The 22,918-nt window shown below is 40.0% G+C and overlaps 1 protein-coding gene across 3 annotated transcripts in view; it reads left to right on the top strand.

The window, feature by feature from the left end:
• Cry1 (cryptochrome circadian regulator 1) overlaps nt 1–22,918 on the top strand; it is a 46,329-nt gene that overhangs the window by 15,787 nt on the left and 7,624 nt on the right. For all 3 annotated transcript variants that reach the window (XM_042693161.1, XM_042693160.1, XM_042693162.1), the window contains exons 2-7: nt 13,765–13,873; nt 15,287–15,429; nt 17,148–17,332; nt 19,231–19,319; nt 20,825–20,965; nt 21,479–21,790. In XM_042693161.1, the coding sequence (XP_042549095.1) occupies nt 13,765–13,873; nt 15,287–15,429; nt 17,148–17,332; nt 19,231–19,319; nt 20,825–20,965; nt 21,479–21,790 (979 nt within the window). The remainder of the gene's footprint in view (nt 1–13,764; nt 13,874–15,286; nt 15,430–17,147; nt 17,333–19,230; nt 19,320–20,824; nt 20,966–21,478; nt 21,791–22,918) is intronic.

Here is a 22,918-nt window from a genome sequence, read left to right as displayed (position 1 = left end):
GCATGAGCCATCAACACCCAGCTATCTTTAATTTCTTTCTTTTTTATCATTACACTGGTTAGGCCTCTAGTAGAAGATTGAGTAGAGATGGGCTGAGAATGTAGCTCAGTAGAGGAGCATTTGCCTCACACACTCAAATCCTTGGGTTCAGTTCCCAACACCACAAAATCATCATCATCATCATCATCATCATCATCACCATCATCATCTCAGTAGTGGAGCATTTGCTTCACACACTCAAATCCCTGGATTCAGTCCCCAACACCACAAAATCATCATCATCATCATCGTCATCATCATCAACCACAATAAAGTTTAAAAAGTGACTGCAGGAGTCTGTGGCTCACCCATGCAATCCTAGCTACTCAGGAGGCTGAGATATGAGGATCGCAGTTTGAAGTCAGCCCAGGTAGAAAAGTCTGTGAGATTCTTACAGAAAAAGCCGGAAGTGGCACTGTGGATCAAGTGGTAGATCCCTAGCCTTGAGTAGAGAGAGGCTCAGGAACAGCTCCTAGACTCTTGAGTTCAAGCCTGGGGCTGGCAAAAAAAAAAAAAAAGATTGAGTAGACAGTAGTAATAAACAGAGTCCGTGTCTTCTTCTCATTCCTGAAATACTAGCGACATTTCACCATTGAATATGTTTTCCGTATGCATTTTCAGATTGAAGAAGTTACCTTTTAGTCCTCATTTGTTGAAGCTAAGTGGAAATTTCATTTTTGTTAACCATTTTTTCCTGCATCTGTTTAATTGATAATGTAAGATTCATATCTTATTTATATTTAAATTTCAAATAGAGCTTCTGGAAACCTAGGCTTTGCATTGAAGGTCTATTATTAGCTCCCTTACTTTGGATGGACTTTGGTTTTATCTTCTCTCTTACTCAACCTGGATTAAGCTCAAATTTTCTAGGGCTCTGTAGAAATCCTCGGGGCTAAAGCTGACTTGGGCTTACCTCTTGAGCCTTTTTTCTTATTGGGCAGCCCAGTGAATTATTCTAAGAGGTTTTCTTTTGTACTTGTTTATTGTCCATTTATTATTGGTTATTTCTGATAAGCGATCTTAACCCAGTGTTCTATCCGCAGCACTTGATGGCAGGTTTCATCTGACATTGATTTTAAATGCATTTTCAAATGGGTTGGGGAAAATAGACACTTTAATAAGTATAATTATAGTCATTCTCCTAGCAGCCTTCTCCCACTGCCAACGGCTTTATGAGTTTCCTTGATTTCAGCGTAGTTTTCTCTCCTTGGATTGCCCTTTCCTGCTTCATCCTCCATATTGACACCTGTTTATTCTAAACATGGCTCAGGTGTTGGCTTTCCTTCACCTTCCACTGTCCTCTTTCCCAGCTCTTCCACACATTTAGGTTTCTTCTATGCTGTCATAATACACCGTTTGTAATAAAATTCATCACATGGTACAAAAACACCCAGGTTTAGATATTGTGATTGAAGTTATTACTGTTTACCATTATTCACTATCCCTTCCTGGAGGAAGTTTATGTTTTGTTGTTTTTTTTCCCAGTCATGGGGCTTGAACTCTGGGTTGGAGCAATGTCCTTGAGCTTCTTTTGCTCAAGGTTAGCACTCTACCACTTGAGCCACAGCCCTACTTCCGGCTTTTTCTGTGTATGTGGTACTCAGGAATCGAACCCAGGGCTTCATGCATGCTAGGCAAGCACTCTACCACCAAGCCACATTCCCAACACTGAAGTCTATGCTTTTTATTTTTATTTATTTATTTATTTTTTGGGTCTGGTCATGGGGCCTGAACTCTGGGCCTGGGCAGTCCCTCAGCTCTTCAGCTCAAGGCTAGTGCTCTACCACTTGAGCCATAGCGCCACTTCCGGCTTTTTTCTTTTTGCTTATGTGGTGCTGAGGTATCGAACCCAGGGCCTTATGCATGCAAGGCAAGCGCTCTACCACTGAGCCACCTTTCCAGTCCCAAGTTTATGCTTTTTAAAAGTCTTACTCTGCCTGTGACCTGCCTTAAGCTGTTAAATATGAGTAGACAAATGTCTTAGCTGATCTTCAATATAGCATGAGTAAGAAATAAGCTGTACTTGTTTTATACTATGTAAATTTGGAAGTAGTTTGTTGCCACAGCAAAAAAGCACTAAACTCTTCTGTCTACATTTACATGCCTGCCAGTTGTGGTTTAGATATGTCCCAGAGGCCCATATACTGAAGGCTTGTACTATATAGCTGGTGATACTCTTTTTTTTTTTTTTGGTTGGCCATGGGGCTTGAGCTCTGGGCTTGGGCGCTGTCCCTCAGCTCTTCAGCTCAAGGCGAGCGCTCTACTGCTTGAGCCACATGCCACTTATGGTTTTCTAGTGGTTTATTGAGATTAGAGTCTCACGGACTTTCCTGCCCAGGCTGGCTTTGAACCATAATCCTCAGAGCTCACCCTTCTGAGTAGCTAGGATTATAGATGTGAGCCACCGGCACCCAGCTATTACTCTTGAGAGGTGATTAGATCCAGAGGGCATGAACCTCATGAGTAGGATTCATCCATTGACAGTGTCATAATTTGATGACACTATTCTATTGGGAAGTGGTGGAAACCAGGAGGTAAGGACCAGTTGGATGAAGTAGGTGGCAAGGAGGGATATATATCTGGGAGGGTAGAAGGGTGTGTTTTGTCCTAAACATCTTTGCTTGTTACCTAGTTGGCCTCAAGATGGGCCCCCTTGCTCTACCACACATGTGCCCAGAAGCAGTGGAACCAAGGGGACTGAAACCAGGGACCAAATAAGCTCTTCCTCTCTTCCATTGTTTCCTCAGCAAAGTACAAGTTATGGTAGTCTCTCCAAGCCTAAAGGAACATGTAATGTGCTTACTTTATGTGATAAAAGTAACAGTTGCACGTTTGGTAAAAGGTGGCATGTCTTTAGTGGACATTATAGAGAAAGGTGAGCCAAGCATCCCCCTGAGCACCTGTGCTAACTAGGTATCCAGAGCCTTCACACTTCTCCTCAGAAGTTACCTCTGTGGAACCATGTATCAATGGATACCGATGGTGTACTACATCATAGTCATCTTTACATTCTTAAAGCTGTCATGGGTTTTTCTAAAACAATTCATGAATTACATGTTTTGTAGGAAAGTAGTATTATCTAGAGTAAAGAGCACAGGTTTGGAGTCAGAAACACCAGATTAATTTTTTGGTGGTGGTGGTGGTACCCAGGTTTTAAAGTCAGGGCTTTGCCTTTGCTTAGCTTGTTTTGCTCAGCTGTTGATCACTTAGCCATGCCTCCAGCTCTGCTTTTTTTAACTGATTATTTTGGAAATAGAATCTCATAATTATTTTCAGCCCAAGCTGGCTTTGAACCTCGGTCCTCTGAGTAGTTAGGATTAGAGGTGTGATCTGCTACCACCTACTTTAGATTTTTCTTTCTTTCTTTCTTTTTTTGGTCCAGTCATGGGGCCTGAACTCTGGTCCTGGACGCTGTCCTTCAGCTCTTCAGCTCAAGGCTAGTGCCCTACCACATGAGCCACAGCGCCACTTCTGTTTTTTTTTTCTTATGTGGTTCTAAGGAATCGAACCCAGGGTCTCGTGCATGCAAGGCAAGCACTCTCCCACTGAGCCACCTTCCCAGCCCTTTCTTTTTCTTTTGTTTGTTGTAGAGCTTGAACTCAGGACCTGTGCACTGTCTCTGAGCTCTTTATTACTCAAGTCTAGCACTCTACCACTTTGAGCCACAACTCCACTTCCAGTATTCTGGTGGTTAATTAGAGATAAGAGTATCACAGACTTTCTTGTATGAGTTGGCTTTGAACCAGGATCCTCAGATCTCAGCCTCTTGAGTAGCTAGGATTACAAGTGTGAGCCACTGGTGCCTGGCCAGATTAAATGTTTTATTTCATTGCTATTCTGAGATTGATAACTTTCAGATTCCATTATTTAAAAAAAATTAGAAGCTAGGTACTGGTAGCTCACACCTATAATCCTAGTGTAATCCTAGCTACTCAGGAGGCTGAGATCTGAGGATCATGGTTCAAAGCCAGCCCAGGCAGGAAAGTCCGTGAGACTCTTACCTCCAGTAAACCACCAGAAAACCAGAAGTGGTCTGTGGCTCAAGCGGTAGAGTGCTCGCCTTGAGCTGAAGAGCTGAGGGACAGAATCCAGGCCCAAAGTTCAAGCCCCAGGACTGACCCCCTCCCACCCCCACAAAAAAATTAGACACCTTGTAGTATAGGATGTAACTTATATAAGGTTCACAGCAAAAGAGACAAAGAATATTCTTTTTATTTCATGTTTCTTCACTGAATAGCAAATCTATAAAATCCCTTTCTCCTGACCTCATTCATTTATTTATTTGGTGAATCACTAGATAGATATTTATTGAACTTCTGTATATCACCAGTTGTCTCAACATTGGAAAGTACTATGCAAGTGTAATCTTTTTTTTTTTTGCCAGTCTGGGGCTTGAACTCAGGTCTGGTCACTGTCCTTAAGCTTCTTTTGCTCAAGGAAGGTTAATACTCTACCACTTGAGTCACAGTGCCACTTCTGACTTTTTCTGTTTATGTGGTACTGAGAATCGAACCCAGGTCTTCATGCATGGTAGGCAAGTACTCTACCACTAAGCCATGTTCCCAGCTCTGCAAGTGTGATCTTAGATGACAATCCAGTGGCCTATCAGCAGCTATAAAATCATGGTCCCTTTCTGCCATCACCACTTCCTTGACATTTTTGCCTAAACCTCTCCTCCATCTCAGAAAAGTAAAAAAATAAATAAAAATAAAAAGTGGTGGCACACACCCTGCCACAAAATTGAACAATAAATTTATTATGACTTTTATTTCATTTTTCTTTTTTAAAATTTTTATTGATTTATTTTTGTTTTGTGTGGTACCAAGGAATTGAACCCTGGGCTTCATGTATGCTAGGCAAGCACTCTACCACTAAGCCACATTCCCAGCCCCCTTTTGATTTTTTCTTATATGTTACAGAGGACTATATTAGTTTTTTTAAATTGTGCCTGTGGATATATTTGACTTATGATTTTTATTTTAGGACTTGGAGAAAGTATTGCAAAATATTTGTCATAAAAATAACTGTGTCATTGTACAGGTCCTTGGGATTTAGTGTCTGGCAAGTATAAAATTCTCCTTCAAAATATGTATTTTGACTATCACACATTAAATTATTCTCTTTTGGAAAAATATATATCACAGTTGACAATCGTATAAAAAGAAAGCACTAACTTTTTTTTTTGTTTTTTTTGTTTTTGGGTCCGGTCGTGGAGCCTGAACTCTGGGCCTGGGCACTATCCCTCAGCTCTTTAGCTCAAGGCTAGCGCTCTACCACTTGAGCCACAGCGCCACTTCCAGCTTTTTTTCTTTTTGCTTATGTGGTGCTGAGGAATCGAACCCAGGGCCTCAGGCATGCAAGGCAAGTGCTCTACCACTGAGCCACCTTCCCAGCCAAGCACTAACATTTTTTTTTACAAACCAGAAAAACATAGCATTAATGAATGTGTAGAGATACAAGTTGCTATTTGTACTTCTAAAATTTCTAATATAGTTTAAACTTTGGTTTATCACTGAGACTCTCCATCTTTTTTTTTTTTGCCGGTCATGGGGCCTGAACTCTGGGCCTGGGCACTGTCCCTCAACTCTTCAGTTCAAGGCTAGCCCTCTACCACTTGAGCCACAGCACCACTTCTGGCTTTTTCTGCTTATATGGTGCTGAGGAATCGAACCCAGGGCCTCATGCATGCAAGGCAAGCACTCTACCACTGAGCTACCTTCCCAGCCCAAGACTCTCCATCTTTTTCTTTATGATAGCAGATCTAGGACCTTATTTTTTTTTTCTAAATTAAACTCTATTCATGTTTTGTGTGTAGGATAAGAGTATTTTCTGTGGGGCTTTAATGATTTTAGTTTATGTTTGTAGGGTCTGCGAGAAGTTGTTCTGGTTGGTCTAGCTATTCTAGAAGAGTAGGATAAGATGGGAAGTACAGACCCAGATGGCTTTATTCTGTGTATGATAGATGTTAATTCATAATGCCTTGTTTTCAGCAGTAGGATTATGTTGTATCTTGCCATTGCCTTTTTTAGACTATTTAATAGACAGAACTAGAAATACTAGTTATATAAAGCTCTTCTAGCACAGACTAGAAAGTAGGTCATTGTGATGGGAGTATACTACACTGCCCACAGGTTGCTATAGTGATGACCTACTTTAAGAAACTATTTCTGTCGATTCATGTTGAAATCATCTTTTGGAAGTGGTATAAGGAAGCTTACTTAGTACAGTTTTTTCAATAGCAATAGGTAGTGATTTCTTTTTAAAAAAATCCTTAAAACATTTAAAGTGAAGAAATGTATTTTCTTACCTAATACCTCTTCACTTTGAAGTGGTGCATTCAGTATTGTAATTAAATAGCACAAGAACTGTGTTTCTCTATAGACAATACACAATTAGATGCAGGTTTGTATTGTTTTAATGTGGTTCGGCCTATTTAAAAACTAATCTGTTGCATTGTTAACTGAACCTTCAAATGAGTGTAACTCAAGAAAATAGCTTACATTATAAGCCAAATTGGTTTTACTCACTTAAGTTCTAAGGCACTTGTGTTTGTAACACATAAAGGTTGAAATTGGAAAACAGAGTTTGAACTCTTGACAAACCTCTTTTCCCAGATGAAAGTAAAGGATGAGTGATTCAGTTTTTTTTTTTTTTTTTTTGGTGGGGGGAGGTCCGGTTGTGGGCCTGAACTCTGGGCCTGGGCGCTGTCCCTCACCTCTTCAGGTCAAGGCTAGCGCTCTACCACTTGAGTCACAGTGCCACTTCTGGATTTTTTTTCTGCTTACGTGGTGCTGAAGAATCGAACTCAGGGCCTCATGCATACAAGACAGTGCTCTACCACTGAGCCACCTTCCCAGCCCCGGGATTCAGTTTTTTAAATACACTTTTCAAGTAATATTTTTCATTTAGCACTAAGAAGAAATGGCACCTATCAAAGAGTTGATACTTTGAACTTGGCTTTAAGAAATGAGTGTGGCGTGTGTGTGTGTGTGTGTGTGTGTGTGTGTGTGTGTGTGTGTGTGTTATTTATCTATCTATCTATTTATTTATTTTGGCCAGTCCTGGGCCTTGAACTCAGGGCCTGGATACTCTCCCTGAGCTTCTTTTTGCTCAAAGCTAGTGTCCTACCACTTGAGCCACAGTGCCACTTCTAGCCTTTTCTGTTTCTGTGATACTGAGGAATGGAACTCAGGGCTTCATGTGTGCTAGACAAGCACTCTACCACTAAGCCACATTCCCAGGCCTGATTCAGTCTTAATTGCACTTCTTTATAAAAAATATATATTCACATTAACATTGGCCTTGTCACTGGGAAAGGTCAAACTTTGATTCAGTTTCCTATTCAGCTGAAATTAGCATTTCAAAGTGATCCTGGGTAGGTGTAGGCATCTAATTCCTTTCCCTTTCCTTTCTGTTTTTCTTTTCTTTTTCCTTTTCTCTTGACCCCTTCTCCTTTCCCCCTCCTCCTCCTTCCCCATATAGAAAACAAAATAAGAAATTTTGATTGGTTTTCTCTCTGTAGATAGACTTAGATGTAGATATAGAAGTGTGTGTGTGTGTGTGTGTGTGTGTGTCTGTGTGTGTGTCTGTGTGTCTATTTTCACTTCTCTATGGGGTGCCAGAGGCTGTGGATATCAGGAGAGTTGGAGGGACTGGAGTGGGGAGCTCTGACCTACTGAGCAGTCAATACATGGTGCCAGGGGGCATGCCTTGGAATCTTTCTTAGGAAGCCTTGGGCTCAAGGCTTTCTAGCTCTCAGGCCATGGATTCATACCTACGGGCTTCCATTCTGCATGTTTCTAAACAGAATCACACGCCCATCATTCTTCTCTGGCAGGTGTCTTGAGTAGCCTCTGGTAAGTAAGTTGCCTTTGAGCTGCTGTTGGTGTCCAAACTACCAGCTCCCTGGTTGCAGGCATTTATGTTGCCCTTGCTGGCATTCTGTTCTGTCCAAGCTGCCAGCATAGCTCCATACCCCTTAAAATTTTCTAGAGGGCTCTGTTGGTCTGTCCTTATCAATCTTCTGTGGCCATCTCATACCCAGACTCTATGGCAAAGTGCTCCAAGACTTCTTACCCTGAGGTCCCCAACAGTAGCCATACTCAAGATGGTGTCTTACTATTGGCCTCTGAGACAAAGGGAAAGACAGAGCGCTTTTCTTCACTGTTAGCTTATACAGGAGTGGTTGCTGTTTTATAAATCCTTGTACTGGGATTAAAGCTTGTGAGGTGAGTGGGCTTGTCTTGTGGCTAGAATTGGCCATGTTACCAAGACTGGTTGTTTTACTTTATAATAGAGTCTTCAGCTTCCCTTCCCTTTCCCAGGTTGCTGGAGATGGACTTGGAATTCTTCACTGCTTTTCTTCTGGTAACTTGGTTTCTCTGTGCTTTTCTATCTTTCTGCTTCTTCTTTCATGATTCCAGGATTCTCTTCCACAGTTTCTCTTTTGAAAATTTCATCTCTTTTTGTGTTACCAAAGATCGTCTCCCTTCACAAAGCCAAAATGATAGATGCCTCTAATCTACTATCCTGCCCACATCTCTTCAACTGCCCACTGAATATAATGATTCTTGGGCTGTAAGAGAATGCATGCAAAGGACATTCAAGATGTTTATCCCAATGCCTGATCTGCAGTAAGCCCTCGGTACATGTCAGCCACTGTTGTATAGGACATGAGAGCACACACCCAGGAAACCATCCCTCTCTCCCTTCCTCCTCTGGCTCCTTCCTTCCCTTTCTGCCCTCTTCTTCCCTCCTTTCCTTCCTTTTACAGGGTTGATACATAGCTCAGGTTGGCCTCAAACAGAATCCCCCAGGGTCAATCCCCATAAGTGCTGCTCCATCCTAGCAGGCCTAGAAATGGTTCTTAAGGGAAAATAATGACATCTGTTTAATGTATATCTGATAATTGCTAGGTATTCTAGTTGATTTTATGCTGTCTCCAACCCTTTTAACAATTATCCAAGAAAACCCTAGTAGTTATTTCATTCTGTTCTTAATTTTTTCAACACATTATACAAGGCCTATGATGTAATTCATCTGCCAAATGTAGAAACCAAACCATAGGTTAAGAAAACTGTAATTTAGGGCTGGGAAGGTGGCTCAGTGGTAGAGCGCTTGCCTTGCATGCATGAGGCCCTGGGTTCCATTCCTCAGCACCACATAAGTAAAAAGAAAAAAGCCGGAAGTGGCGCTGTGGCTCAAGTGGTAGAGTGCTAGCCTTGAGCTGAAGAGCTGAGGCACAGTGCCCAGGCCCAGAGTTCAGGCCCTACGACTGGACCCAAAAAAAAAAAAGAAAAAGAAAAAGAAGAAAACTGTAATTTAGAATAAAAACACAGTTACTTAATTTGAAATAAGTGTATATGTTTGTATGACTGATAGCTATAATAAGATGTCCAGTTTGAAAGGTTTCTTTTTTTTTTTGAGTGAGATGCCCTATGCTCTTGACAGTTTAAGAGAAGTTTCCTGGGGCTGGGAAGGTGGCTCAGTGGTAGAGCGCTTGCCTTGCATGCATGAGGCCCTGGGTTCCATTCCTCAGCACCACATAAGCAAAAAGAAAAAAAGCCGGAAGTGGCGCTGTGGCTCAAGTGGTAGAGCACTGGCCTTGAGCTGAAGAGCTGAGGGACAGTGCCCAGGCCCAGAGTTCAGGCCCTATGACCAGACCCCGCCCCCCCCCCCCAAAAAAAAGAGAGAAATTTCCTGTAAGACTTAAGACTTCCTGAGTTATGAACTTGAAGAGATAGGAATTGGCAAAGTTATTCTGAGTGGAGGAAAGAACATGGAATAAATCCAGGAGACTGAATGTGTAAGGAAAAGAGAAATCATTTGATTTGGTGAGAAGGAAGGTACAATGAGGTAGAAAATGAGCCTGGAGCAAGAAAGTAATTTTTTCCTTATTGTATAAAGAATGAGTCTAGAAGAACTGTGTTTGCCAATTGTGTGCTACAGTGGATTACAGTAGACAGTGATTTGTTGGTAGGCAGATCTGTTTTTTTAAGTTTTTTCTTTAAAATTTTTTATTATTATAAAAGTGATTACAGAGAGATTACAGTTATATAAATCAAGTAAAGAGTACATTTCTTTTTGGACAGTGTCTCCCCTTCCCTTGCTCTCTCCCAGTTTTTCCCTCCCATTCCCACCCACAAGTTGTCTAGTTCATTTTCAACATAATGTCTAGTGAGTACCACTGCTGCATTTGCTCATCCTTTGCCCCTCCATCTCTGTGCCCCTCCCTTTGCCCTCCTAAAGACAGGAAAATGAACAAACTAGACAAAAAGAAAAGATAACTAAAAAAACAGAGGAAAAAAAATAAAAACCTCTTCTTTCCATTTCCAGGCAGATCTCTTTTAAAGTATTGCAGTAAATAATACAGTAAGAGCTAAAAACTGGAATTATTGTAGCAAGAACAGAATTTGGTAGAAAAGAGGGGACTAAAAATAATATATACATAGTTTCATGTAGGCAAACACTATTCTAAGAGTTCCACATATGTTAATATATTCAGTTCTCACAAAAAGATCTATGAGATGGGTCCTATTACTAATTTCAGTTTTACTGATGAGGAAATTAGATGGGACATCTCAGGATTCGATTGAAGGATAATATTTATTTCTAGATTTGTTATAGAACACGAATGCAGGGAATACTGTGAAACCATAAAAATTTGTGCCCTACAATGATGTCTCTTTCTTTGAAAGGACACTCAACATTATTAAACAAGCTTAAAGTCATATCAAGCTTTCTTTGCATTTTTGTTAGCATCAATTAGCTGTTCAGGGAGTTTCATTTTGATGTGTTTTGTGTGCATACAATGGGCTTTGATGGGACTCACCCATTCCCTTACTATCTCTCATCCCTCTCTTTCCAGACTGCTCTTAACAAGCTTCATTGCCCTATTTTGCACACTTTTAAGCTTTTTAATGAAGTTAAGTAACATACACATTTCCCATCCTTAACCAAAACTCGTACTGTAAGAGTAGATATGGTTAATAGCTTGGTAAGTATCATTCTAGTTATTTTCTTAGGCACATATAAACATAAGTAGATAGATACAAGATTTAGAAGCCTTATAACAAAGGACAAGTGTTACTCTATTCTTTTTTTACCTCTTATAAATACTTTCTACTTAAAATAATTTGAATACAAAGTGCCTAGTTACTTTGTAAAATACCTATATTTGAGTCCACTATATGCCCTGTAAGTTTTATATGAAATCAGAGTTATAAATTAAATACCTGTGGAAGAAAGAGATCATAAAACGAAAGAAAAAAATGCCATCAGCAATGTCTGTGGAAGAAAAACACCATCCTTAAATATAGCCTCGGTTCACTGTCTTAGGAATTACTAAAACAAAACAATTACTAAATTGCGGAATGTTTGCCATTGTAACACTTTAGTCACTATCATTCTGTACATTCCTTTGGTTTGTAGACGGTATGTTAGAAAAAATAAAGAATTCTTATTTAGCCTGTGTGGAAAAAGAAAAAGGAAAGAACGAGCTAATTATTAGCCAATCCAAATTCAGTTGTTCATTTTATGAATTGATCATGTCTTTTTCCATCTTACTACCTATAAGACATATAGCGGGGCACCAGTGGCTCATCCTGTAATCCTGGCTACTCAGGAGGCTTAGATCGGAGGATCACAGTTCAGAGCCAGCCTGAGCAGAAAAGTCCATGAGACTCTTATCTCCAATAAACTACTCAGAAAAGGCCGGAAGTGGTGCTGTGGCTCAAGTGGTAGTAGGCTAGCTTTGAGCACAAAGAGTCTCAGGACAGTGCCCAGACACTGAGTTCAAGCCCCAGGACTGGCAAAAAAAAAAAGGTTCAGGGACAACGCCCAGACCCCAAGTTCAAGCTCCAGGAAGGGCAAAACAAACAAATCCACATAGACATACTTCAGTTGAAAGGTTTGACATGAAGAACTCTTGCTGCTTATTACTAACTAGCTCTAATAGAGAAGATGAGACTATGGTGCAGTGGAGCTTTGGGGCCTTTTAAAGGCCTTTTAATTTTGTACTGTTTCTATTTAAGGAAGCTCGCTCATGCAACTTAATCTTTGATTGGTCTAAAAACTCTTTATTTCAAAAATCTCTTACTAAGCAAATACAAAAGTTGGATAGTTTCCACTAAACATCTTTCACCAAGCATAGTAAGTGGATAATTTTATAAAACTTGATGCTTATATGTCTCACTATGCATCTAAACAGCCCATTTGTTGAGGAACTCTAAGAGACTTCCTAAGATGAAATGGAATGTCTCACACATAAAGGGGGACCTGTCAGAGCTGACTAAGTACACTTAGGTCACCAGTAACTACAGATGTAAAAACTCAAGACTTGGTAACATGCTGGGATCAGAATGGGCAGAGTCCACAGTGACCACTTTCTATAACAGTGTTGTCCATTGAACTTTATGCAATGATAGAAAATGTTCTACATCTGTGCTGGTAATGTAGCTACTAGCTTACGGTGTGGCCATGGAGGATTTGTACAGTGGCTAGTGTGATTGAGAAACGTGTGTGTGTGTGTGTGTGTGTGTCTTGGGGTGGGAGTGGGGGGCTGTTGTGGGACTTGAATTCAGGGCCTGGGTATTGTCCTTGAGCTTTTTACTCAGAGTGCCCTACCACTTTGAGCCACAGTGCCAATTCTGGTCTTCTGGTGGTTAATTGGAGATAAACGTCTCCCAGACTTTCCTGCTCGGGATGGCTTTGAACCATGATCCTCAGATCTCAGCCTCCTGAGTAGCTAGGATTACAGGCATGAGCCACCATGTGACTATTGGGGATTACCACATTGGACAGTTCATTTCTTGAACGTATCTTTCCTTGCCTTTCAACTATTCCTCCTCACAAAGAAGACATAAGCACTTTTCTCAATGAGCATATGTTATGTAGAAAAAAAGACATAGTTAACCTTAAGATTAAGAATATAAAAGAAGCAAAGTAGGGAGGAAATGAGATGTGTCCAGCTGAGAGAAACAGAATGTAGGTGAAAATTAACCTGAGTCAAACAATGAGGTCCAGCCTTCCAGGGTAGATGTCCTTTCTGGATTTATTCTGGGGAAATGCTCTATTTCTTCACAATAGAAGCTTCACAGTAAATAATAGCCTTCCCTTACTGCCCCAGAATGTCCCCATTGTCTGTCATCTGTGAGCCTTGTTAATGCTTCTTCATTGAAAAAGTCTGTAGTCTCACTGCTCCGTGAAACCACTTAAAAAATTAAGCTAGTGTCCACTACATATAGTCAAGAGTTAATACCACATACTTTACCAGCTGTTTATTCCTTTTTCTTGAGCAAATTAGAAACTTGAAAATGGGCATTATGATTTCTTATAGAAGATTGCTGTATTTTCTAATAAAATACTCACATTCTGAAATTATTCACTGCTCAGAGCCATTAAATAGGCCACTTCCATTATTATTATTACTCATGTAATAGCTTTGATATCTCTTTGTATAATTTTTATGTTCACAAGTTAAAGTTTGTGTTATTTTTAATAAAAATGAGTGATTTACCATAGGATTTCATTAAAATAGTGGGGAACTTTCGGTATAATTCTAAAGAATTGTAAGTATGATTGCTGGGGAGTAGGAATGGATATATGAATAAGCAGTAGTAATAAGATGATGAGTTGCTATCTAACTCACAGGATGACCTGATTTTGCCGTGCTTTGTACCTTCTAACATTTATTTTTAAGAATTTTGATACTTTTTTTCCTCATAGCTTTTTGCTTCAGTGTCTTGAGGATCTTGATGCCAATCTACGAAAATTAAATTCTCGTCTATTTGTGATTCGTGGACAACCAGCTGATGTGTTTCCAAGACTTTTCAAGGTAATTTGAAAAATAATCTTTGTCAGAGAAGATAACATACTTGGTAAATAATAAGGCTCCCTTTTTTTTTGGGGGGGGGGTCCGGTCGTGGGGCCTGAACTCTGGGCCTGGGCGCTGTCTCCCAGCTCTTCAGCTCAAGACTAGCACTCTATCACTTGAGCCATAGCGCCACTTCCGGATTTTTTCTTTTTGCTTATGTGGTGCTGAGGAATCGAACCCAGGGCCTCAGGCATGCAAGGCAAGCATTCTACCACTGAGCCAACTTCCCAGCCCATCCCTTTTTTTTTTTTGTCAGTTGTGGGGCTTGAATTCAGGGTGTGGGTGTTGCCCCTGAGCTTTTTTGCTGCAGGTTATTGCTCTAAAAGTTTAAGTCACAGCACCACTTCCATTTTTCTGGTGGTTAATTGGAGATAAAAGTCTCACGTACTTTTCCTGCCTTGGCTGCCTGTGAACTATGATCCTCAGTTCTCAGACTCATGAGCAGCTAGGATTATATTATAGGCGTGAGCCACTGGTGCCCAGCAAGGCCTTTTTTTTTTTTTAAACTAATTTTTAGGGAATATAAGTACTTTTAAATGAAAATTTGTGGCTTTTTTTCTTTAATGAAAAAGTTATACATTATAAAATCAGAAATTGGACAAAGTTTACTGTGAAAAGTTAAAACTTTTTTCTACCTTAAGTTTCTGGTTGCTCTCTTAGAAGTTTCAACTATTTGCCAGTTTCCTATGTATTGAAATGGAAATATTCTTTGTAGTCACAAGAATCATATATGTATTTATATGTATATATATATGTAAATATATATCCATATATAGTGTGTGTATATGTGTGTGTTTATTTATGTGTTCCCCTTTTTGGTTTTTAACAAAACCAAAATGGTGTTCACTAGAAAGTTTATAATAGCAAGTTGGGTACCAGTAGCTCATACCTCTAATCATAGCTACTCAGGAGGCTGAAATCACACAATTCTAAGGGCCCAACCCAGGCAGGAAACTCTATGAGACACTTGTTTCCAATTAACTACAAAAAAGACTGAAATAGAGCTGTGGCTCAATTAGTACAGTGCTAGCCTTGAGTGATATATCTATCTATCTATCTATCTGTATACGTGTATGTATATATGTATATGTGTATATATGTGTGTATATATGTGTATGTATGTATATATATATATATATATATATATATATGATAGTATCTATTTTCTGGAAGTCACTGAATATATTTTCATATATATTCAATTACAATTATGTACTTAAATACAAATATGACATGTCATTTTCATATTGATAAATTGTGTATTCTTTCTGCTTTTTTGAAGTCTGAGCATCCTTAGATATATAGGTTATGATACAAAAATTACTGTATGACTAGAATGCATTATTGCCAGTTTGTGTCTTTCTCTTGTTTGAGGAATGGAACATTACCAAACTTTCAATTGAGTATGATTCTGAGCCTTTTGGAAAGGAACGAGATGCAGCTATTAAGAAGCTGGCTACTGAAGCTGGTGTAGAAGTCATTGTGCGAATTTCACATACATTATATGACCTAGACAAGTAAGATTTCGGATTTTTATTGTTTTATTTACCATTTTACCCATTTTTCTGTGTGTGTGTGTGTGTGTGTGTGCGTGCGCACACGCACGCGCGCGCCACTACTGGGGTTTGGACTCAAGGCCACTCACTTTTGCTTAGTTTTTTTTTTTTTTTTTTGCTCAAGACTGGTGTTTTATAACTTAGCCACAAGTCCACTTCCTCCAGCTTTTTGGCAGTTAATTGGAGATAAGAGTATTCCAAATTTGTCTACCTGGGCTGACTTCAAACAATGATCCTCAGATCTCAGCTTCCTGAGTAGCAAGGATTACAGGCATGAATCTTCAGTGTCTGGCTCCATCTTAACTATTAACACACTGGTATTAAGTACATAGACAGTAAGTCTTAAGTCATGGGACTTAAGTATGTAAAATACACATATATCATAGAATTGACATTTTATTTAGCTGATATTTTTTGTTCACCTAATAACTAAGTACCAAAATTATAGCCATGGTACATAAGATAAAAATCCTTAGTATCAGTTTCAAAACGAATACTACCCAGAGGTGGTTGAGCTACTGGCTCAATTGATTGAGCACTTGCTGAGATGCACAGGACCATGGGTTTCATCTGCAGGACCACAAAAATAAAAACTAGAGCTCCTACTCAGACTCCTTGTCTTTCTAGGGTGTTAGTGTACTATATAGAAGTTTTTTTCTATAGTTTTCATTTTGTTACTATCATGTAGTAGCAGTATAGAATCACTGTAACCAATAGAAATTTTTTTTTCTTTTTTTGCCAGTCATGGGGCTTGGACTCAGAGCCTGGGCACTGTCCCTAACCTTCTTTTTGCTCAAGGTCACTGCTTTACCACTGGAGCCACAGTGCCACTTCCAGCCTTTTCTGTTTATGTGGTACTGAGTCATCAAACCCAGGACTTGATGCATGCTAGGCAAACACTCTACCACTGATCCACATTCCCAGCCATCAGTAGAAATTTCTTATCACCCTATGTATTAATCAAAAATATGATTCCATTAAGAATATTAAGCGATTCACATATTAATGAATACATGAACACAATAGAAGATAGAAAGTAGTTGTAGAATTCTACTAAATGAAACTTAGTGGAGATCTGGGTCAAAGGCTAATAAGTTGCAGATATATGGAATAAAATCTAAAGTTAATCAAAGGATTATAGTCAAGAAAATGTTATTGAATTTGGGGTTTTGTTAATTAGATTTTTAACTGCTCCTATCACAAAAAAGTATCTGACATGAAAAACATGTCAGTTTTCTTTTATTATCTATGCAGTAATACTTGTAAACCTCAAATATATACAACAAAACTTATTTTCTACTGACCACTTCTTAATGTACTTATCAGCCTGCTTTAGAGTTCTGACTGATGATGAGAGATTTCTTGAGTTAGGTCATAATAAATTTGTACATGTCCATGTATATTAATTTCTTGTTATTGTCTTTAGTTTAGCTGCTTAGTCACTTTTTCACTCATAAGATTTTAATATTTGCATACTATAGTTTTGTCACCAAATGGATGTCTAGAAAATAGAATGATTTTTAGACTCACTAATCATTGTGAACATGTTTTTCTGATGATATGAGAAGCTAACATTCTGGCAATTTGAAATAATAAATTTTCTGATTTTATGCCTTTTCAAAGCTTACCAAAGTATATTGTCATTTTTACTAACTGCATTTTACTAACTCTTGTAATAGGATCATAGAACTCAATGGTGGACAACCACCTCTAACTTATAAAAGATTTCAGACTCTCATCAGCAAAATGGAACCACTAGAGATACCAGTAGAAACAATTACTTCAGAAGTGATAGAAAAGTGCACAACTCCTCTGTCTGATGACCATGATGAGAAGTATGGAGTCCCTTCCCTGGAGGAGCTAGGTGAGTGTAAACTGTAATAAACCATAAGTTGCTCAGAAAATGTAATTTCTAGCCTGGTACCAGTGGCTCACACCTGTAATCCTAGCTACTCAGGAGCCTGAGATCTGAGGGTCACACTTTGAAGCCAGCCTGGGAAGAAAAGTCTGTGAGACTTTTTTTTTTTTTGTCGGTTGTGGGGCTTGAACTCTGGGCCTGGGTACTGTCCCTCAGCTCTTCAGCTCAAGGCTAGCGCTCTACCGCTTGTGTTTGAGCCACAACACCACTTCCAGTTTTTTAGTGGTTTATTGGAGATAAGAGTCTCATGGACTTTCCTTGCCCGGGCTGGCTTTGAACCATGATCCTCAGATCTCAGCCTCCTGAGTAGCTAGGATTACAGGCGTGAGCCACCAGCGCCCGGCGAGACTTTTTTTTTTTTTTTTGGTCATGGAGCCTGAACTCTGGGCCTGGGCGCTGTCCCTCAGCTCTTCAGCTCAAGGTTAGCGCTCTACCACTTGAGCCACAGCACCACTTCTGGCCTTTTCTGCTAATGTGGTACTGAGGAATCGAGCCCAGGACCTCATGCATGCAAGGTAAGCATTCTACCACTGAGCCACCTTCCCAGCCCTGTGAGACTCTTATCTCCAGTAAACCAGAACAAGCCAGAAGTGTCATTGTGGCTCAAGTGGTAGAATGCTAGCCTTGAACACAAAGAGACTAAGGGACAGTGCCCAGGCCCTGAGTTCAAGCCCCAGGATTGGCCAAAAAAAAAAAAAAAAAGTAATTTCTACTTGTGTCACATAAAACATTTTTAGGAAGGAAGAAGGGAGGGAGGGAGGGAAGGAAGGAAGGAAGGGAGGGAGGGAGAGAGAGAAAGAAAGAGAAGGAAAGTGGGAGAGAGAGGGAGGAAGGAAGGAAACTGAAATATTAGGAGATAAATCTGTATATTATATACATGGTCTATAAACGTGATCTGTTATCACATTAAAATATATGTCCTAGCCGGGCGCTGGTGGCTTACACCTGTAATCCTAGCTACTCAGGAGGCTGAGATCTGAGGATCACGGTTCAAAGCCAGCCCGGGCAGGAGAGACTGTGAGACTCCTATCTCCAATAAAACCACCAGAAAACTGGAAGTGGCGCTGTAGTGCAAGTGGTAGAGCACTCGCCTTGAGCTGAAGAGCTGAGGGACAGCGCCCAGGCCCAGAGTTCAAGCCCCACGACCGACGGGGAAAAAAAAAAAAAAAACATATATATATATATATATATATATATATATATATATATATATATATATATGTCCTAGCTGGGTTCCAGTGGCTCATACAGATAATCCTAGCTACTCAGAAGCTGAAATCTGAAGATAATTAATTTGAAACTAGCCCTGGGAAGGTTAATTTCCAATTAACCACAAAAAGCCAGAAGTGGAGCTGTGGCTCCAATGAGTAATATGCTAGCCTTGAACAAATAAGCTCAAGGACAGTTCCCAGGCTCTGAGCTCAAGTCCTAGGATCAGCACCCCCCAAAAAAGGAAAGAAAGAAAAGATGTGTATCCTAAAGCTAGGAACCATGTTATAGTCTTTTATAGGCCTTCAATTTTTTTTTCTGCTCTCACAATTTTTTTGGTGGGGTAGTGGGGTGGGTCATTAGCTCAAGGCTAATGCTCTACCACTTGAGCCACAGCACCACTTCCAGTTTTCTAGTGGTTTATTATAGATAAGAGTCTCACAGACTTTCCTGCCTGGGCTGGCTTTGAACCGTGATCCTCAGATCTCAGCCTCCTGAGTAGCTAGGATTACAGACGTGAGCCACGGGTGCCCAGCTCTCAAAATTTTTTTACAAAACAATTTGTGCTTCCCTGTTACTGTGGTAAAATGAAAGTTATTTTACTTTTAGCATAATTTTCCTTCTTGTTTTCTTAGGTTTTGATACAGATGGCTTATCCTCTGCAGTCTGGCCAGGAGGAGAAACTGAGGCACTTACACGTTTGGAGAGGCATTTGGAAAGAAAAGTATGATAATATAGATTACATAGCCATATTCATACTTCCAAAATGGCATTATGGAATTTTAAATACTATTTCCTTACACACACACACACACACACACACACACACACACACACACACACACACACACACACACACAGAGTATTAGGCCATATTCATACTTCCAAAATGGCATTATGGAATTTTAAATACTATTTCCTTACACACACACACACACACACACACACACACACACACACACACACACACAGTATTAGGGTTTGGACTTAGCTACATGTTGTCACAGTATTTTCCTTGGGACGGGTTTGGACTAGGATCTTTCTACTTATACTTTACACATAGCTGAAATTATGTGAACCACCTCATATTGTTTGTTGAGATGGGATCTCACTCACTTTTTGCTCCAAACCCCAAATCTCGCAATTTCAACTTTGCAGGCTGGAATTACAATCATGTACCCTCACATCTAGTCCCACATCAGTCTTTTAAAGCAAGAAATTGACTGATGAGAAAGAATGATTGACAGAGATAGCTAAAATAGCACAAACTTATTTGTTTGAAAATTAACAACTAGCTTGTCACTTAAGTCTCCTTTTCCTCCTCTTCTGATTATTTCCCTGTTAGCTACTGTATTACCTTTTCTATTCTTCTACCAAAACTTATATTAGCTAACCATACCTTTGAAGCTATCCACAAGGAATATGTTATAGGACTTCAGTGGATACCAGAAACCAGATAATACTGAACCCCATATTTAACGTGGTTTTTCCTATATATCTATGTATAGGGCAAATTTTATTCTGTTATTATCATTACTGTTAACGAATATTGATAGTACACATTAATTGGTTTACTATGATGTTCCAAAACATGCACATATCGTACATTAACCGTACATCATCCATAAGCCATGTCCATCTGCTTTCTATCCTCACCCTTTCCACCCCCATACTCTACTCATTCCTTTGTAATTATACATTCAGAGCACCTTTTTTTTTTATTATTGCTTCGATTTTATTTTATTTTTTTATTGTAAAGATACTATACAGAGGGTTACAGTTACATGAATAAGGTAATGAGTACACTCTTATTGAGCATTGTTACCCCCACCCCCTCCATTGTTTTCCCCCTACCATCCCTTCCTTCCCTACCTTCCCCGAGGTACAGAGCACCTTTTATAAAGTTTAATTTATAAGTTAGGCACAGTGAGAAAACAATAATGATAACAATAATAAATAAAAAACAATAATAAAAGGGTATGTAAAGCTTGCAAATTCCTTGCTTGTGGGATTTTCCATTTAATATTTTCCAACTGTGGGTGACCATGGATGGCTAAAACTGCGGAAGGGGCGGAGTCTGTTGTATTTCACCTTTACCACATGAAGGTCCTTCTCATTCTTGTGCTGGTAATTTATTTCACACACGTATTGGCTACATGAGTATGGCTGAAATAATTCTCATTTTTTTTTTTAAAGGCAGTTGGGGTAATTGTCTGTGTGTGTTTTCAGGCCTGGGTGGCAAACTTTGAAAGACCTCGAATGAATGCAAATTCCCTGCTTGCAAGCCCTACTGGACTCAGCCCTTATCTCCGATTTGGTTGTTTGTCATGTCGGTTATTTTACTTCAAATTGACTGATCTCTACAAAAAGGTATGGTCTAAAATTAGAGCAGATTTTTCAAAATACTTTTTTTTTTATTTTGTCGGTCATGAGGCTTGCATTCGGCCTGGGAGCTGTCCCTGAGCTCTTCAGCTCAAGGCAAGCACTCTACCATTAGACCTGCAGCGCCACTTCTGGTTTTCTGGTGGCTTATTAGAGATAAGAGTCTCAGAGAGTTTGTTTTTTCCCTAGGAGGTGTGGGAGTTGGGGAGGGAGGAGAGGGGAAGGGATGGTATGGGGAAACAAAGGAGGAGGCAACAATGCTTGATAAGAAATGTACTCACTATCTTGCCCATGTAATTGTAACCCCTCTGTATGATTATTTGCACAATTTTAAAAAAAAAAAAGAGTCTCACAGACTTTCCTGCCGGGGCTGGCTTTGAACCGTGATCCTCAGATCTCAGCTGCCTGAGTAGCTAGGACTATAGGTGTGAGCCACCAGCGCCCAGCTCATAATACTTAAAAAAAAAATGTTGATAATACTTCTTTGCTTCTTAATCACAGGTAAAGAAGAACAGTTCCCCACCGCTTTCTCTTTATGGGCAACTATTATGGCGTGAATTTTTCTATACAGCAGCAACAAATAATCCCCGCTTTGATAAAATGGAAGGGAACCCCATCTGTGTTCAGATTCCTTGGGATAAGAATCCCGAGGCTTTGGCTAAATGGGCAGAAGGCCGGACGGGTTTCCCCTGGATTGACGCCATCATGACGCAGCTCCGTCAAGAGGGCTGGATTCACCATTTAGCCAGACACGCAGTGGCTTGCTTCCTGACACGAGGCGACCTGTGGATTAGCTGGGAGGAAGGAATGAAGGTAAATGCTCTAATTGATGTGGTGTGGCCCTACTTTGAACCAATCTAGACCTTATTTTTGAGAAAAATATCCTAGAAGTTGTCTGTTGTACAGGTTTATTTACAGTCTCCTTTTTCAGTACCTATTGTTAGGTTTTTAAAAAGAGGTGGCCGAGTAAGAACAACGCCACGCACATGGTATTCAGGTAAGGGGTAGGTTTATTCATTCCAGCTGGCACCAGGCCATCTTGGTCCTCCACGTGGTGTGGAAAGGCCTGGGAAAGAGAGCTGGGAGAGCTGGGAAAGAGAGAGAGCTGGGAAAGAGAGAGAAGAGCTAGGAAAGAAAAGAGCTAGAAAAGAGAGCGTCTGGGAAAGGTGGAAAAGAGAGAGGAAAGAGAAGGGAGCTGGGAAAGAGAAGAGAAGGAAAGAGCTGAGAAAGAGCTTGAAAAGAGGAGAGAGAGCTAGAAAAGAGCTAGAAAAGAGCAGAGAGAGCGAGCTAGAAAAGAGCAGAGAGAGAGCATCTGGGCCTCGGCTAGGCCTTATCTAGGGTACGGGCAGAGAAAGGTGTGGCCACATCAAATTCAGATGTGACCTCAGAGGATGCAGATGTGACCTCTTCCAGGTGTGCCAGTTGCCTAGGTAACGCAGGTACTGGGTGGAGACTTTGCTGTAAGGAGGGTAGAGTCTGCTTTCCATCCAGGAGCGGCCCTTACACCTGTGGCATATAATCCCGGTACAGACACAGTTTGGAGGTAGCAGGAGGAATGGGGTACATTAAACTGACCTAACCATTGAAGTGACTTGAATGGTTAAACCAACCTAGCCATTAGAACATTAGGACAACTAGGAAGATTTAAAACTCTGGATTTAGTGCATATTTTTATAGATGGTTGTTTCTATACGAAAAGTGTTCACTCAAGAGTTCTTAAAAATAGTGAATTCCTAATATAAACCCTAAAATTGCAGATCTTTTTACCTCACTAAACATCTTCACCTACTAAATATTCACCTTTTCAGTAACACTTTTATCATATAAAGTGAAAAGCATACTACATTTGTAACTTCATCTTCTAGTTATACACAGCAGGATATACCTATATATTTTTACCTTTCTGGCTATATTATTATTTATCTAAGAACTATACGAGAT

Source organism: Dipodomys spectabilis, unplaced genomic scaffold, assembly GCF_019054845.1.
Source record: "Dipodomys spectabilis isolate Male_0828 unplaced genomic scaffold, ASM1905484v1 ptg000163l, whole genome shotgun sequence".
Classification (NCBI taxonomy): Eukaryota; Metazoa; Chordata; class Mammalia; order Rodentia; family Heteromyidae; genus Dipodomys; species Dipodomys spectabilis.
The sequence above is the reverse complement of the archived record's forward strand: the minus strand, read 5'-3'. Positions and strand labels throughout refer to the sequence as shown.